At 44.0% G+C, this 17,749-nt stretch overlaps 2 protein-coding genes across 2 annotated transcripts in view; one reads left to right on the top strand and one right to left on the bottom strand.

Annotated features, from left to right (window-relative positions):
* Positions 1 to 2,082, top strand: part of gltpd2a (glycolipid transfer protein domain containing 2a) — an 11,056-nt gene extending 8,974 nt beyond the window's left edge. Inside the window, exons 5-6 of the mRNA XM_053343696.1 lie at positions 591 to 787; positions 1,783 to 2,082. Coding sequence (XP_053199671.1) covers positions 591 to 787; positions 1,783 to 2,011 — 426 coding nt within the window. The 3' untranslated portion in view covers positions 2,012 to 2,082. The remainder of the gene's footprint in view (positions 1 to 590; positions 788 to 1,782) is intronic.
* A 3,459-nt stretch (positions 2,083 to 5,541) lies between these two features.
* LOC128383645 (zinc finger protein 271-like) lies at positions 5,542 to 12,888 on the bottom strand. The gene is made up of 9 exons (XM_053343237.1): positions 12,648 to 12,888; positions 11,284 to 11,455; positions 10,062 to 10,192; positions 9,034 to 9,275; positions 8,440 to 8,528; positions 7,567 to 7,682; positions 7,241 to 7,482; positions 6,954 to 7,069; positions 5,542 to 6,836 (listed from the first exon to the last, which is right to left on the bottom strand). The coding sequence occupies exons 1-9, from the start codon at positions 12,886 to 12,888 to the stop codon at positions 5,618 to 5,620; spliced, it is 2,568 nt and encodes an 855-aa protein (XP_053199212.1). The 3' UTR covers positions 5,542 to 5,617.
* Between the last annotated feature and the right edge of the window lie 4,861 nt (positions 12,889 to 17,749).

The following is a 17,749-nucleotide window of genomic DNA, read 5'->3' as shown; positions in this document are numbered from 1 at the left end:
TTCCAGGCATATCTCTCGGTTCCTCCCTTCCTCCCTTCCTCCCTTCCTCCCTTCCTAACTTCCTCTCTGATTGTATTTCCAGGCGTATCTCTCGGTCCGCTCCATGGTTCCCTCCTTCCTTCCTTCCTTCCCTCCCTCTCTCCTCCCTTCCTTCCTCCCTTCCTCCCTTCCTAACTTCCTCTCTGATGGTATTCCCAGGCGTATCTCTCGGTCCGCTCCATGGTTCCCTCCTTCCTTCCTCCCTTCCTCCCTTCCTCCCTTCCTAACTTCCTCTCTGATTGTATCTCCAGGCGTATCTCTCGGTCCGCTCCATGGTTCCTTCCTTTGTTCCTTCGTTCCTTCGTTCCTTCGTTCCTTCCTTCCTTCCTTCCTCCCTTCCTTCCTTCCCTTCCTAATCATATTTCTTATTTCCAGGCGTATCTCTCGGTGCGCTCCATGGTTCCTTCCTTCCTTCCTTCCTTCCTCCCTTCCTCCCTTCCTAACTTCCTCCCTCATCTCATTCCCAGGCGTATCTCTCGGTCCGCTCCATGGTTCCTTCCTTCCTTCCTCCTTTCCTCCCTTCCTAACTTCCTCTCTGATCGTATCTCCAGGCGTATCTCTCGGTCCGCTCCATGGTGGCGGCGGAGCTGAAAGCCGGCCTGGTGGACTTCTCTCGCCGTACGGACTCCGGCTGCCGGACGCTGCTGCGGCTCCATCGCTCGCTGCTGTGGTTGAAGCTGATGTTAGAAGGTTTGTCTGAAGGACCCGACGCTGACGGACACTTCAAGACCCCCGGAGAGCTCAGCAGGTCAGACACACTTCCTTCCTTTCTTTCCTTCCTTTCCTTCCTTCCTTCCTGTCTGAAGGACCCGACGCTGACGGACACTTCAAGACCCCGGAGAGCTCAGCAGGTCAGACCCAGACACACTTCCTTTCTTTCCTTCTTTCCTTCCTTCCTTCCTTCTTTCCTTCCTTCCTTCCTTCCTTTCTTCCTTCCTTCCTTCCTTCCTTCCTGGAGCAGGTCAGACCAACCGAGACCAAGCTCTGATTATTTTATTATATTTCTATCAATACCGACTTTACTTCAGAGCCCACTTTCCTTTGTCTTCCTTTCCTTCCTTCTTTTCTTCCTTCTTTCCTTCCTGTCTTATTTTCCTTCCTTCTTTCTCTTCTTCATTCTTTCCTTCCCTCCTTCTTTTCTTCCTTCTTTCCTTCCTTGTTTCTTTTCTTCCTTCTTTCCTTCGTTCCTGTCTTATTTTCCTTCTTTCCTTCCTTCCTTCTTTTCTTCCTTCCTTCACGTCTTATTTTCCTTCCTTCCTTCTTTCTTTCCTTCCTTCCTTCCTTCCTGTCTTATTTTCCTTCCTTCTTCTGTCCTTCCTCCTTTCCTTCGTTCCTGTCTTATTTTCCTTCTTTACTTCCTTCCTTCTTTTCTTCCTTCCTTCACGTCTTATTTTCCTTCCTTCCTTCTTTCTTTCCTTCCTTCCTTCCTTCCTGTCTTATTTTCCTTCCTTCTTTTCTTCCTTCCTGTCTTATTTTCCTTCCTAGCTTCTTTCTTTCCTCCTTTCAACCAGTCTATTTCTTCCTTCCTTCCCTTCTTTCCTTCCATCCTCCCCTCCTTCCCTCCCTCCCTCCTTCATTCTTTCCATCCTTCTTTCCTTCCTTCTTTTCTTCCTTCCTTCCTTCCTGTCTTATTTTCCTTCCTTCAAAGTTCCTGCAGCACATTTGGAAATGTATTCTCCATCTTAAGATTTTACAGTTAAAGTTCTCAGTTCGGTTTTAATCTCATCGTGTCTCTTCCTTCAGAGACGCCTACCGGGTGGCGTTGGCCCCCCATCACCCCTGGGTGCTCCGTCAGGCCGCCGAGTTCGTCTTCCTCGCTCTGCCGGACAGGAAGTACTTCCTGCAGCTGGTGTGCGTGGAGCACACGGAGGAGGCGGCGCCCGTCCTGCGCATCATCATCCACGCTCTGACGCTGGTGCACACACGGACTCAGCGAATCCTGAGCGAGAACGACATGCTGGAGCTTCCCTGAACGCCTCGAATCAACGACTGGACTGTACGAACCAGGCGGGGAGTTCTGGTCCTCTGAAATGAGGCCAACCAGGAAGTAACTTAGAGCTGCATTCTATCAAAAGGCCACCAGGGGGCGACCGTCTCTATACAAGTCAATGGAGAATTCACCAACTTCTCACTTGATTTCTAACCTCAGTAAACGTTTTCAAAATGTGTTTATGGTCTCAATCGCTAGTTTAAAGCCTTCTTCAATGCAGTATGATGTTCATTTGGGACATTTTGGCCTCCCTGATTTTATATGTGACGATAAAGCAGGGTATGCATTAGGGCGTGGCTACGTCCTGATTGACAGGTTGATTGACCAATGTCCTCGAGATCCAGCCCTCGCAACCATAGCAACCTCCCACAGCTCCGCCCACGGCTCCACCTATGGTCCCGCCTCATGCCCATATAAGTAGAATCCGTGTTTTTATTTTTCCCAGCATGCACCTGAAATTTTCAAGATGGCGCTGCCCAGATCCGAAACTATTGGCTTCCGAGCAGCAGTCCACAAACCAATGGGTGACGTCACGGATGTTACGTCCATTTCTTTTATACAGTCTGTGGTACGAACTGAAGTGAACTATGTCGGAAAAACACGAACTCTGAACTCTGACTGGTCAATACAACACTTTTTTAATGAGCACTGTACTTTTCATAAACTTTATAAATGAAGGAATAAAATACGACTTTTTACACTTTTTTTTTCTCAGAAAGTCGTTTATTATTTTTTGGTCACGCATGTCAAAGCAGACGAGCACTTGGTATCTTTTATTAAACACTGAAGTACAGAAATGTTAACGCTGTATACGCTGCACAAGTAAAACAACTGAAACCAGGATGTTTGTGTTTTGTAGTCGTTTGTAACTTCAGAGACAGAAACATGCGAGTTAAGGCACCAAATGATGCATTCAGGGTCACGTGGGAATTTTTAAATCCACCGACGTACCAAAACATTTACAGGTTACAAAATTGAGCAGTTTATTCCACAGTTTAAGGCTAATTGCGAAATTTCCCACTGGCCTTGAATGCAACATTAGCTCCAGTGAAACATTCAACAGAAGAAATAAAAAATATATTATCACAGTAATATATAAACTATAACAGTTTCAGATTTATTCTTAATGAACAACTTTAACGTCCGGAGTCGGAAACACGACAAACACGAACACAACGCGATATAAACGGCTAGCTGCTTTACTGACGGAGCTACACGACCGATCTGTGGAGATCGGACTAATAAAACGGTTCGGTAACAGGAAGTCACGTAAAATGACGAATAATATTTTAACTGTAAATTACTCAAATGTTTTAAACCTGTAATAATCATAAAAATAACAAATTGTCTTTCCTTCCTTCCTTCTTTCCTTCCTTCCTTCCTTCCATTTGTCTTTCCTTCCTTCCCTCCCTCCCTCCTTCCTTCTTTCCTTCCTTCCTTCCATTTGTCTTTCCTTCCTTCCCTCCCTCCTTCCTTCTTTTCCTTCCCTCCCTCCCTCCCTTCTTTTCCTTCCTTCCCTCCCTCCCCTCCTTCCCTCCCTTCTTTTCCTTCCTTCCCTCCTTCCTTCCTTCCTTCTTTTCCTTCCTTCCCTCCCTCCCTCCTTCCTTCCTTCCTTCCTTCCTTCCATTTGTCTTTCCTTCCCTCCCTCCTTCCTTCCTTCCTTCCATTTGTCTTTCCTTCCTTCCCTCCCTCCTTCCTTCTTTTCCTTCCCTCCCTCCCTCCCTCCCTTCTTTTCCTTCCCTCCCTCCCTCCTTCCTTCCTTCCCTCCTTCCATTTGTCTTTCCTTCCCTCCCTCCCTCCTTCCTTCCTTCCTTCCTTCCTTCCTTCCTTCCTTCCATTTGTCTTTCCTTCCTTCCCTCCCTCCTTCCTTCTTTTCCTTCCTTCCCTCCCTCCCCTCCTTCCCTCCCTTCTTTTCCTTCCTTCCCTCCTTCCTTCCTTCCTTCTTTTCCTTCCTTCCCTCCCTCCTTCCCTCCCTTTCCCTCCTTCCTTCCTTCCCTTGGCTGCAACTGATGATTATGTCGAGTTTTATTTTTATGTTTTGAACCAACGTGTTTTCATTTATAAATCGTATAAAACTGAAACCTGCAAATATCGGCAACTTAAAATGTCTCATTATAATTATTTATAAAATATTATTAATTATTATTTTCTGTCAGTCACGGCTTATTTTACGTAATAATCAACTAAAATAAAAAACATTAAATTAAATTAAATTAAATTGAAAGTGAACCAAAAGTAGAGCTGTAGTATCGGCACATTTTTCAACGTAATTACAGCAACATTAAGAAAAAACAACAAAAACTTAAAACTTAAAAAAAAAAACCCAAAAAAACACACAAAACATTTTTTTTTAAAACAAAGAAAGAAGCCAAAGCTGCAAACAAATTTAAATAAAATACAAAACTAAACATTTTTTAATTTAAATTAAAAACCTGATTGAAACTTTTGGTTCAACAGAAATAAAATAATTAAAGGTTTGTTTTAAGTTCCCCAATTTATCGTCAATAATCAGAATAATCAGCATATTTTAAAAGCTGGAGTAGAATTATATAAAGTGCATTAAATTGAAATCGAAGTCCCTCAAAATTACACTTGAGTAAATAAAATGTTCCTTCACCCACAGATCTCAGTATATTCAGTTTGGTGTAATTGACTTTTTTAAAGCAATAACTTTTATATGTATTTCCAGATTACATAAATACACCCTTACAATCTGTTTAAATACTCTTATAGCTGCATTATAGTGTTTTATTAACTATTTATTAAGAAATTAGAGCTGCAACTAACAATTATTTTCAGTATCGAGTCATTATAGTATTATGAGTCATAAGGAAATTGTGAAAAAACTAGATTTGAGGAGCTTGAACAAACTAATTTTTTGGGTGTTTTTGCTTTAAAAAATGTCTAAAGTGATTATTTGATTGTCGAAATTGTTAAAGACCCAACGGTCCCAATGCAGGTATCATTTAGACGAGGCCTCTCCCAATGCAGGTATCATTTAGACGAGGCCTCTCCCAATGCAGGTATCATTTAGACGAAGCCTCTCCCAATGCAGGTATCATTTAGACGAGGCCTCTCCCAATGCAGGTATCATTTAGACCACGCCTCTCCCAATGCAGGTATCATTTAGACGAAGCCTCTCCCAAAGCAGGTATCATTTAGACGAAGCCTCTCCCAATGCAGGTGTCATTTAGACCATGCCTCTCCAAATGCAGGTAACATTTAGACCAAGCCTCTCCCAATGCAGGTATCATTTAGACCAAGCCTCTCCCAATGCAGGTATCATTTAGACGAAGCCTCTCCTAATGCAGGTATCATTTAGACGAAGCCTCTCCTAATGCAGGTATCATTTAGATGAAGTCTCTCCCAATGCAGGTATCATTTAGACGAAGCCTCTCCCAATGCAGGTATCATTTAGACGAAGCCTCTCCCAATGCAGGTATCATTTACAGATTTAGTGTTTTTGTCCAGCATCTGGTCTTTCTCCCGGTCTACCTCAAACCTTTTTCATTGTAACTGTTTATATTCTGTTAGAGACGATAAATTGGGGAACTTTGAGTGTCACATTCAGGTCTTGAAGGTGCCTCTTCAGGACGTGGACTCGTTGAGGAACACGTTTTCGTCCCTCTGGTGGCTCTTCATGTGCGTCTTCAGACAGTGGCTCTGGGTGAAGGCCTTCTCGCAGAGGGAACACTTGTAGGGTCTCTCTCCGTTGTGCGTCCTCATGTGAACCGTCAGATGTTCCTGCCTCGAACACGCCTTCCCGCAAACGCCGCACACGAACAGTTTGATGCCGAGGTGCGTGCGGACGTGGTTGGTCAGGTGAGTCTTGCGTTTGAAGAAGCGTCCGCACTCGGAGCAGCCGTACGGCGCCTCGCCCGTGTGGACGCGCATGTGCACCTTCAGCTCGCCGTTGGACAGGAAGCCTTTGCCGCACATGATGCAGACGAACGGCCGCTCGTCGCCGTGAGTCCTCATGTGAGCCGTGAGGCCGCAGTTGGACAGGAAGGTCTTGCAGCAGATGTGGCACAGGTACGGCCGCTCCCTCGCCGTGTGGATCTTGGCGTGCGACTTTAAGGTGTCGGCGAGTTTGAAGCGTTTGCCGCAAACCTCGCAGCCGTAGCGCCGCTCGCCGGAGTGCGTGGCTTTGTGGCGCGTCAGAGATCGCACGTCGTAGACGGACTTCCCGCAGACGTGACAGTGGTACTTGTCTCTCCCCGTGTGGACCTTCATGTGAGCTCTGAGCTGAGCCTTCAGACCGAACGCCTTCAGGCAGACGTCACACTTGTGCGGTTTGTCCTCGACGTGGATCCAGCGGTGGACGTTGAGGCTCGACAGGTGGACGAAGGTTTTGTGGCAGACGTCGCATCGGTAGGGTCGGTTCCCCGTGTGCAGCGTCGTGTGGCAGTTCAGTCCGGTGACGGTGAAGAAAGACTTGCCGCAGTACGAGCACTCGTGGATCTTCTGGTAGGTCTGAAGGTGTCGCTTCAACTCGTCCACGGACTCGAACTCCTCGCCGCAGACTCCGCAGACGCTCCGCGGCTCGTCCGTGTGCTTCCAGGCGTGTTTGACGAGGCTGCCGAACAGACGGTACCACATGCCGCACACTTTACACGGCGTCCGGCTTTTCTCCGCCAGCTTCCCGTCGCCGCGCTTGGCTCGTCGCTTCCTCGTCTTCGGCGAGCGCGGCTCGGGTTCGGGCTTCCAGTCGTCCTCGTCTCCGTCTTTGTTGTCGGCTTCATCGTCAGCTTCCTCAGTTTTCAGGTGATGTTGCTGTGATGTGGAGCCGCTTCCTGTCTGCTGACCGCTGCAGAGAGTCAGAGTCTGTTTTTAGGCTTTTTTTGTGATTAAAATTAAAATATTTGATTTGAATAAAATGAAACAACATTTTAAAGTCCTGACTCTCAGTTTCTTTATGACGTACCTTGAACAGAGTTCGGCGGCTTCGTCACTTTTTGGAGACTCATAGGTGTCGTCATTACTTCTCTGTGAAAGGTGAAGCTCTGCTTCTTCTTCCTCATCCTCCTCTTCCTCTCCTGTCTACAGTGTATAAAAGAAACTTCTAACACAAAAGGCTGAAATTTAAACTCAATCTCGATCCAGTTTAAAGTATAAAATCATGAATGAAAGAACACAAAGTACACAACTACTAACTACATCACTCATAATACTTGTAAATTGCAGTATTTGTACTTTTACTGCAGTATTTACCTTCAGTCTGATGTACAGCACAGATTTTTCTACTCCGGTGGATTTCATGGCTCTGTAAATCTCTTCTGGCGTCAGCGTCTTCACTCGGAGTCTCTGCAGCCTTCGGCTCCGGTCCGACTTGAAGACGTTAAATGGTTTATCAGCAGCCAGCTGAGGGAAGGCGGACCTCAGCAGCTCCAGGAAGTCCGCCTCCTGCAGACCACGAGGACACTTCAGGTCCTGCACCAGGGATTTTAGTAACACTGAAACCAGAGAGAATAAAATCACTGCAGTCTTAGATTAAACACGTTTAACCTGAGGAGTCGGGTCAGGGGTTTGAGGTTTACCGTGTTTTGAGAGAACTTCAGACTGAGAATCTTCCAGCATGCAGACTTTAACAAAGTGATGACTCGGCTCCTGACCGAGTCGAGGTCTGCCTCGCCGCCTCCGCTCAGACAGATCTCTGCAGACAAGAAGATGATTTATGAGCCAGACTGATGAAGCTTCTCACACTCGAGTAGTAGTAGAGTCTATATCAGGTTGTGTTGGTTAACAGTAGATTAAACAGATGTTCCTAATAAACTGATCCCGAGCAGGTTTGAGGGAGTTTAGAAGAAGTTAAATACAGAAGTATTTTGTCCCAGCAAGCCTTTTTGTCCCTTCTACTCCCCCGTAGACGGCTCCTCTGTAGCGCTATGCTTTGAAGTGGCCTCCTGCAGTAAACCTACCGCGCTGATGGAAAGTAAGAGAGCTACTGGACTTTTGAACGGCTTGTTTAACTTTAAAACACTTCCAGACGCTTCAGTTGACAAGTCAAAAGTAAAATGCAACCTGTGTCAAACGGAGTTTAACTACCACCGGAGTACGTGGAGTTTGAGTTAGCACCTCCACGCTAAACACCCAGGTGCAGCCAAGCCAGCCTCAGCTCCACCAAAGGAGCATTTTGGAGTGTGGGAGTCGCAGCAGAGCCGTGATTGATTCCCAGTTAAGACACTCTGGTAAGAAATGCTTTATATTATGGGCTTAAAACTGCCTTCAAATGGAAAATAACAGGATTTTAAACATGCAATTCAAAACGCCATTAATCGTGATTAACTATGGAAACTCTGCGATTAATCTCGATTAAAAAAATTAATCGTTTGACAGTCCTAAAATATATATTGTAAATGTTTTAAAGTGTTGAGTTTTGAGGCTGTTTTAATAAATGATGATGTCATCACCTGGTGAGCATGCTGATTGTTTGATTGGTCGTCGTGGAGACGGACGGAGAGTCTGTGACGACGTCGTCTTCTCTGGGACTCCGAGGATCCTGGATGAGGAAGAGGAAGAGGAGGTAGAAGAGGAAGAGGAGGAAGAGGAGGTAGAAGAGGAAGAGGAAGAGGAGGTAGAAGAAGAGGAGGAAGAGGAAGATTACAGATGAAGACTACGAGATGATTTTAACCTTCTTTTGTTTTTATAGACGAGACGAAAAAAGTCTTTCTGTGTTTTATAGTTTATTAAACTTCCTGTCAGACTGACCCCGTCTGTTTGACTGTTCCTTCTTTCCTTCCTTCCTTCTTTCTTTCTTTCTTTCCTTCCCTCCTTCCATACTTCCTACCTTCCTTCTTTTTTCTGTCCTTTTTTCCTCCCTCCGTTCTACCTTCCTTCCTTCCTTCCTCTGTCCTTCTTTCCTTCCTTCCTTCTTTCCTTCCTCCATCCCCCTTTCTTTCTTCTGTCTGTCCTTCCTCCCTCCCTCCCTCCCTCTTCTTTCCTTCCCTCCTTCATTCGACTTAAACACCTCCAACCATCACATGAAGCATTTAAAGGTTCTGCACCTTCAGTCTGATGTAGAGCGCTGAGTTTCCGGCTCCGATGGACCTGATGCTGCTGTCGATCTCCTCGGCCGTCAGCGTCGTCACCCTCAGAGGCTGCAGACGCTTGTTTCTGTCGCAGGTGAAGACGTCGAAAGGTTTATCGGCCGCCAGCTGAGGGAAGGTGGATCGCAGCAGGTCCAGGAAGTCCGACTCCTGCAGACCACGAGGACACTGCAGCTCCTGCAGCGGGTATTTCTGAAACACTGAAACATTTATTCATTCAGTCAGAAACCTGAAACACTCCGGAGACGTTCCAGATGTTCTGTACGGTGGCCCAGAAGGGTCATAACACATGCAAATGCCAAAACGGAAATGTTTCCAGGGGGACCATTATCAGCGACGGACCCACATCCTGTTTCCAAAGAGGTAAGTGTAATGTGTAATTCCTTCCTTCCCTCCTTCCTTCCTTCCTTCTTTTCTTCTTCCACCCTTCCTTCTTCCTTCCTTCCTCTGTCCTTCTTCCTTCCTCCCTTCTTTCCTTCTTCCTCCCTTCCTTCTTCCTTCTTTCCTCTGTCCTTCTTCCTCCTTTCCTCTTTCTTCCTTCCTCCCTCCTTTCCTTCTTCCTTCCTTCCTCCCTTCTTTCCTTCTTCCTTCCTCCCTTCTTTCCTTCTTCCTTCCTCCCTTCTTTCCTTCTTCCTTCCTCCTTTCCTTCTTTCTTCCTTCCTCCCTTCCTTCCTTCTTCCTTCCTCCCTTCCTTCCTTCTTCCTTCCTCCCTCCTTTCCTTCTTCCTTCCTTCCTCCCTTCTTCCTTCCTCCCTTCCTTCTTCCTCCTTTCCTTCCTTCTTCCTTCCTCCCTCCTTTCCTTCTTCCTTCCTTCCTCCCTTCCTTCTTCCTTCCTTCCTTCCTCCCTTCCTTCCTTCCTCCCTTCCATCTTCCTCCCTCCTTTCCTCCCTCCCTGCCTTCCCTCCCTTCCCTCCTTTCCTTCCTCCCCCCTTTCCTTCCTTTTCCTCCCTTCTTGGCCACCGTAGTTCTGTGACGTTTGACTCGTGCCTCTTTTGGAGAGAACGTCGGTCTGAGAGTCCTCCAGGATGCGGATCCTGAGGTCTACGTGGTTCTGTGGTTCGCTGATCCGAGGTCTGCCGGGTTTCCTCCTGTCGGTCCGAACTCTGGGAGAAGAAACCCTGAGAGAGGAAGACGAGCAGCAGGTGAACAACCGATAGCAAACCAGGTCTCATAAACATCTCAGTAGGGCTACAGCCTCACCTTGATGAGATCAGTGTGGGGATCAGGGTTCACGTTAGCCGGTATATTCCGGTATTTGGCCGGTAGATTAAAATATCACGACCAAAATGTCCGGCAGGACGCGTTAATCGCGATTAGATTAATGCAATCCATAATGCGTTAATTTTTTTTAATCTCATTTTAATGTTGCCAGCCTTTTTGTCCCTTCTCCTCCCCCGTAGACGGCTCCTCTAGCTGTAGCGCTATGCTTTGAAGTGGCCTCCTGCAGTAAACCTACCGCGCTGATGGAAAGTAAGAGAGCTACTGGACTTTTGAACGGCTTGTTTAACTTTAAAACACTTCCAGACGCTTCAGTTGACAAGTCAAAAGTAAAATGCAACCTGTGTCAAACGGAGTTTAACTACCACCGGAGTACGTGGAGTTTAAGTTAGCACCTCCACGCTAAACACCCAGGTGCAGCCAAGCCAGCCTCAGCTCCACCAAAGGACCATTTTGGAGTGTGGGAGTCGCAGCAGAGCCGTGATTGATTCCCAGTTAAGACACTCTGGTAAGAAATGCTTTACATTATGGGCTTAAAACTGCCTTCAAATGGAAAATAACAGGATTTTAAACATGCAATTCAAAACGCGATTTATCATGATTAACTATGGAAAGTCTGCGATTAATCGCGATTAAAACAATTAATCGTTTGACAGCCCTAATTAATACATGAATTCTATGTGGAATTCGGAGCGGACAAACATCTACTGTAGAATAATGTCTGTATTTAATACTGAGGAGTGATTGTCACAGTTATATCTGCAGGATCAGGATCAGGATCAGGATCAGGATCAGGATCAGGGGTGCATTAATGAACGGGCTAACCTTAGTGTGTCAACCACTTAGGTATGGGGGGGCTCATAAAGTCCTGTGGCCCAGGGGCCTCCAGTGATGTTAATGAGCCCCTGTCTCCAACATAGTTGAACAAAGAAGTGAAATCCTGCTCCTATAAAAGCTAACCCATCACTCATTATTAACTCTGGTTTCTAACCTCGCTGGTATCTGATAATCCGGATCCTTCTGGTCGTCTCGGCTCTGTCTGGAGTTCGCCGTCGGTCGTACAGACAGACGCTCCTCTTCATCCTCAACCTCCTCTTCCTCTTCTTCTTCATCATCATCATCGTACCACATCAGACCCAGACTTCCCATTTCCTCCTGAACACCTGGACGCAAACACCATGAATCCAACGCTTCATTATTTTCATTTATTTACAAGATAAAGACAAAAACGGGACTAATTTGCCTTATTTTGTCTTTTTATGTCATAATCTGACACACAGATAATAAATAACTAAAGTTTAATTCCTTCTTTATGTCTTTAGATTAAAAACAGATCTATACCTTCCTGCTGCTGTTTGTTCTTCTGCTCTTCATCTTCTTCTTCTTCATCATCCAAAACGATCATTTCAGGGTCTTCTAGGTCGGGGTTGCGGGCTTCACATTTTAAAATAAAATGATATAATTAATGTAAATTGACGAAATTGACAAATAACGCGAGAAATAACAATGCTGTTAAAATCCTGCATACGTTAATTTATAAAACTTTGGTGTATTTTATGGTATTTAAACTCAAGCCGAATTATAAATAACATCTTTAACATGAGAGAAAACTTTTACTTTATGCTCTCAGATGTTTGCAGGTTTCTCACCGAGCCATTAAACTTTAAATTTATATTTTTTTTTAACGAAGTTCGGCTTCCTGCAACTTCCCTTTAACAGAATAAATGTAATTTATGCCCAAAATAAAGAATAAAACAGATAAATTGTTCAATAAATTGTCCAAAAAACTATAAAAATGTATGTAAAATGACGAAACTGACACAAATAAAAGGGAGAAATAATGATAAATGTAGTTAAAGTCATGCAAAAGTTAACACCAAACCGACATATAACACTTAATTTATAAAACTTGGTGTATTTTATGGTATTTAAACACAAGCTGAATTATAAATAACATCTTTAACATGATAATAAAGAACAAAATAGATAAATATTATAAAAAAATAACCCAAAAAATGATATAATTAATGTAAATTGACAAATAAGGGAGAATTAATGATCCATGTAGTGCAAAAGTTGCCATCAAATAGACAGTTTAAGACTTAATTTATAAAACTTTGGTGTATTTTATGGTATTTAAACACAAGCCGAATTATAAATAACATCTTTAACATGAGAGAAAACTTTTACTTTATGCTCTCAGATGTTTGCAGGTTTCTCACCGAGCCATTAAACTTTAAATTTACATTTTTTTAAACGACTTCCTGCAACTTCCCTTTAACAGAATAGTTGTGATTTGTCATAATGAATAACTTTATCTCTCTCTCTCTCTTTAATCTTAAATCCCTCTCTAACCTTTCCTCTCCAGTTTGACCTGAGGCTGCAGCAGAAGCTCCAGCTGTCTCCTCTGCCGGTCGTTCTCCTGCCTGAAGCCCGAAGCCTCCTCTTCATACCCGGCCACGATCCTCTCGACCACCGCTAAGATCTCCCGCGCTGCTGTGGTCATTTTCTCTGAGATGATTCCTCTCAGTATGTCCGCTTTGGACATGTTAGCCAGGCTGTCCCCAGGCTCGGAGCTACCTGTGCTCCTCCTCATGCTGTAAAACATTTTGATTCCGTTTACTTTGTTTTTGTTTTTGCAGCTTCATCCGCACGCGGAGCTCTTCCGGGTTACAGGAACAGCTGCTCAATGCGGTCCGACCAGAAACAAAAAACAGCTGTTTCTGGACTGTTCCTCAAAGATATTAGAAAATATGAGTTTTTATCTATGAAGCACATTTCATAGCATGTAAGCTCAATGTGATTTACACTGAGAAACTAAATATATTAGATTAGATTAAATTAACTTTATTGTCCTGAAGGAAATTAGGTTTAGGCTAAAAGTGCAATATTTCCCTCTGAGATGTAAAAGTAGCATCACATGGAAATACTACAGTAAAGTACTAGTACCTCAAACTGTACTGTAATAAAGTACAAGTACCTCAAACTGTACTGTAATAAAGTACAAGTACCTCAAACTGTACTACAGTAAAGTACAAGTACCTCAAACTGTACTACAGTAAAGTACTAGTACCTGTAACTGTACTACAGTGAAGTACTAGTACCTCTAACTGTACTACTGAACACTAATGAATGAGTCTTGATTTGTGGAGTTTTGTTAGTAGACCATCACACATGTAATCCAGATTAATATATTAAAACATGTATAATAGTTAAAGATGTTTGATTTCTGACCAAATAATTAACTTCTCACTACTTATAATATTCATATTGTTGAATTACTGACTGAGTGCAGCAGAATAATGAAATGGAAAAAATACAAAAAAATTGAATCCAACCATAAAGAAATAATCAAAGGTAACATGGACACAGTTTGAGTTTACCACCAGTTTTTTATATATTTACATTTTATAAAAAACATCATCGAACATAATTCAGAATCAACCTTCATGTAACACTGATGAAACAACAGAAACAAGAATCAAAGAACCAAATGTAAAAAATGACTAAAAAAAAATGCAAAACTCATTTATACTGTTCGACGTCTCTTCTCATAATTCAACTCAACCTTTATTTAACTGTTCTTCAGGCGACATGATGACAGCATTCATCAGTTTGGGTGTTTTATTTTCTTAACAGCGACATCTTTACTGATTAAAGACGCATCAATGAATGAATCAAACATCCCAACATGTAACAATCTACTTAACTATCGGTCAGTTTCTTTGTAAAGACTCAATAAAAGTACCATAATCAGCATTTCTATTTTCTTAGGAACCTCTAACATCCTTTATTCCCACATTCAGTCTGAGCTCCGAGTCAAGAACAAACTAATTCACATTTTTTGGACATTTCGGTGTAAAAGGTGCTAAAACTAAAACATAATTATTAGGGCTGTCAGCGTTAACGTGTTAATCGCGATTAGATTAATGCAATCCATAACGCGTTAATCTTTTTTTAATCTCATTTTAATGTTGCAAGCCTTTTTGTCCCTTCTACTCCCCCGTAGACGGCTCCTCTAGCTGTAGCGCTATGCTTTGAAGTGGCCTCCTGCAGTAAACCTACCGCGCTGATGGAAAGTAAGAGAGCTACTGGACTTTTGAACGGCTTGTTTAACTTTAAAACACTTCCAGACGCTTCAGTTGACAAGTCAAAAGTAAAATGCAACCTGTGTCAAACGGAGTTTAACTACCACCGGAGTACGTGGAGTTTGAGTTAGCACCTCCACGCTAAACACCCAGGTGCAGCCAAGCCAGCCTCAGCTCCACCAAAGGACCATTTTGGAGTGTGGGAGTCGCAGCAGAGCCGTGATTGATTCCCAGTTAAGACACTCTGGTAAGAAATGCTTTACATTATGGGCTAAAAACTGCCTTCAAATGGAAAATAACAGGATTTTAAACATGCAATTCAAAACGCGATTAATCATGATTAACTATGGAAACTCTGAGATTAATCTCGATTAAAAAAATTAATCGCTTGACAGCCCTAATATTTATAAGTCCTTCAAGGATAAATCTGGTGACTTCCTGTTTTTCTTTCTTCTCCTCATTTTCAACAATCAATATTGATCATATAAAGATAATCATGAACATGAAGAGAAAGGATCAAGACTCGGCCTCTAGACACTCGCCCAGATTAAAATAACCAGAATTATTCTTGAAAAATGGACTAAAACCAAACAATCAGGGTCAGTGAGCTTTTGGTTTGGAGTTTAGTCCGTGATCATATCTGAAGAACTACTTTAAACATTAAACTACATCTTTGTGAGCTGTGCCAGTCGGAACCAATGAGACACAGTAAAGATGGATGAAAGTATTGAGATTTGTTGCTAATATTATAAAATCACCAGACATATACTTTTAAAACCTTTTCTATCCTCTTTGTTTCTCTCTCTCTCTTTCTCTCTCTCTCGACCCCAACCAGCCAGATGGTTTCTCCACCGTAGAGCTCGGTTTATGCCTGAGGTTTCTCACACATTTATATAAAATGGACTAAAACCACTGAATCAGGATCAGTGAAGTTTTTTGGTTGTATGTTGGGTAGTTGGAGGCCGTTATAGTGAATGAATAAACATGCTTAGAGACAGTAAAGTACCGAGAGGCGATGAGAAAAACGAGAGAATTAACACCAACCTTGACTTTCAAGTTGCTTCAGGCACCAAGGTACAAATGAAACAAATTCAACAGCAAAACAATTTGTGCAAACAGAAGCGATGACCGTCTGAAATCTCCTGAAACGTTTCTTTTTTTAGCTCTTCACCCAGATGTTCTCTTCCACCGCGTGAGTCTTCATGTGTCTCTTCACGCAGTGGCTCTGACTGAAGGCCATGTCGCACACCGGACACTTGTAGGGTTTCTCTCCAGTGTGGATCCTCATGTGAGTCGCCAGACTGCACCGGGCCGAAAACTGTTTGTTGCATTTGCTGCAGGCGAACGGTTTCTGTCTGAAGTGATGCTTCATGTGAGCTTGCTGCTGATGCTTCGTGTGAAACTTCCTCTTGCAGATGTCGCAGTCGAACACTTTCTCCGGGACCGCGTAACCCGAGTGACCCTTCATGTGCTGCGACAGACTCTCAAAGCTGCGGACGGACTTGTTGCACACGCTGCAGTGGTACAGCTTCTCGCCCGTGTGTTTGGTCATATGAACTTTGAGGTTTAAGTTCGAGATGAATGATTTGTCACACAACTCACACTTGTGGGGTTTGTCCTCCACGTGGACCCAGCTGTGATTCTTCAGCGCCGACTTCTGAAAGAACTCTTTGCGGCAAACCTTACACTCGTACGTTTGCTCTCCTCTGTGTCGAGCCATGTGACCTTTGAGGCCGCTGGCGGAGATGAAATACATCCCGCAGAAGTTACAGCTGTGAGTTTTCTGGTGGGTTTGAAGGTGTCTCCTCAGCTCCTCTGCAGACTCTGAATGTTCTCCACAAACTCCACAAACGCTCTGCGGGTCGTCCACGTGACTCCAGGCGTGTTTTATCAACATGTTCATCGACCCACGCAAGATGCTGCAGACTTTACACGACAGATGAGCATCACTCTTCTCAATCGCCAATGCCTTCGGAGACGACGGAATTGACTTCCTGCTTTGTGTTTTGACACCAGAACGTTTGAGCCGTCTCTTCGTCTTCACTGAGATCTTCTCCCAGTCATCGTCTGCCTCACCTTCAGCTTCACTCTCAAACAGAACCATAAAGTCTTTAGCTGATTCTGACTGGGTAGAAAAATCATTAACTTCCTCTATCTGCATGTCTTCTTGTGTTTGTTCAACTTGGATGTAGTGGGAACTAGGAACAGAAGCAAAGAGTTTACTGTCACGTATGTAAGAGACAAGTCTGATGTTTTAAACATTCTGTACTTACTTTGTTTGATCAGAAGTTGATGGAGAATCTATTTGTCTATGCAGATGGTGAGTTTCTTCTTGTTCCTGGAATAAAAATGTTGTTCTTAAATCGTATTTCCAACAAAAGCAAAGACCCAATCTTTAATAAAACAGCCAAGAGCACAAAAACTGAAACACATTATGCAATTTTTTAAAGGACAGATGAAAGAACGATGAAGGTTCCTGCTGGGAATGAAAGATTCCTGGGATTTCTTATCATGAGAACAACTTAGTAAATGAATCAGAGCGTACCTTCAATCGGATGTAGAGGGCTGAATGTCCCGTGGACTTGATGCCACTGTAGATCTGCTCTGGTGTCATCTTCTCCACTCTGAGCGGCTGCAGTCTCCTGCTTTGATCAGTGATGAAAATATCAAAAGGTTTATCAGCAGCCAGTTGAGGGAAGGTGGACTTCAGCAGGTCCAGGAAGTCCGCCTCCTGCAGGCCGAGAGGACACTGTAGCGCCTGCTGCGGGTATTTCTGAAACACTGAAACACAAACAGACACAAAACATGTTGCTGTAAGATCAACTTGCAGGAAGTCTCTGTGTAGCATCTTCTACTCGGTCCTTCATGCAGCCCCTCAGTTCAGCCTCTGTCTAAAACAGGCCGTTTTAGCTCCTGTCTCTTTAAGGCCCCCATCCTGATGAGCTAACTCTGATCTGATTGGCCACATTTGCCCTGACTTGTAACTTGCAGGCAGCATTTCTACACCGTCCCAGAGCCTGTTGGAGGTCTTCACCTGTAGAGTCCAACAGAACAACATCAACCCCAAAAAGCAGAGAAGCAATCCTGAGGTCCCCAAACTGGACTCTCTCCTCCCCCCGTCTGCATCTTGAGACTCTGTCCATGAAGATCACAAACAGGATCAGAGACCAGGGTCAACCTTGATAGAGCCCAACACCCAATGAGACCAGGTCTGACTTACTGCAGAGAAAGTGAATATAGCTTTCACAGCGGTTGTATAGGGACCCAATGGCTCGCAGCAGAGACCCTGGTACTCCATACTCCCACAACACCTCCTGTGTCTGCAAGTCCATGGGTATTGACCCCAACTTCAGGAGAACCCTGAACCAG

This window comes from Scomber japonicus, chromosome 22 (assembly GCF_027409825.1).
Source record: "Scomber japonicus isolate fScoJap1 chromosome 22, fScoJap1.pri, whole genome shotgun sequence".
In the NCBI taxonomy this organism is placed as follows: domain Eukaryota; kingdom Metazoa; phylum Chordata; class Actinopteri; order Scombriformes; family Scombridae; genus Scomber; species Scomber japonicus.
The sequence above is the reverse complement of the archived record's forward strand: the minus strand, read 5'-3'. Positions and strand labels throughout refer to the sequence as shown.

Excerpts from the sequence above, each read along its gene's own strand:
- LOC128383645 (XM_053343237.1), bottom strand. The coding sequence starts at position 12,888 with ATGAGGAGGAGCACAGGTAGCTCCGAGCCTGGGGACAGCCTGGCTAAC. Across the intron at positions 7,483-7,566 it reads TGAAGTTCTCTCAAAACACG|TGTTACTAAAATCCCTGGTG; the intron begins GTAAACCTCAAA and ends CTCTGGTTTCAG. Across the intron at positions 6,837-6,953 it reads GCCGCCGAACTCTGTTCAAG|CGGTCAGCAGACAGGAAGCG; the intron begins GTACGTCATAAA and ends GACTCTCTGCAG.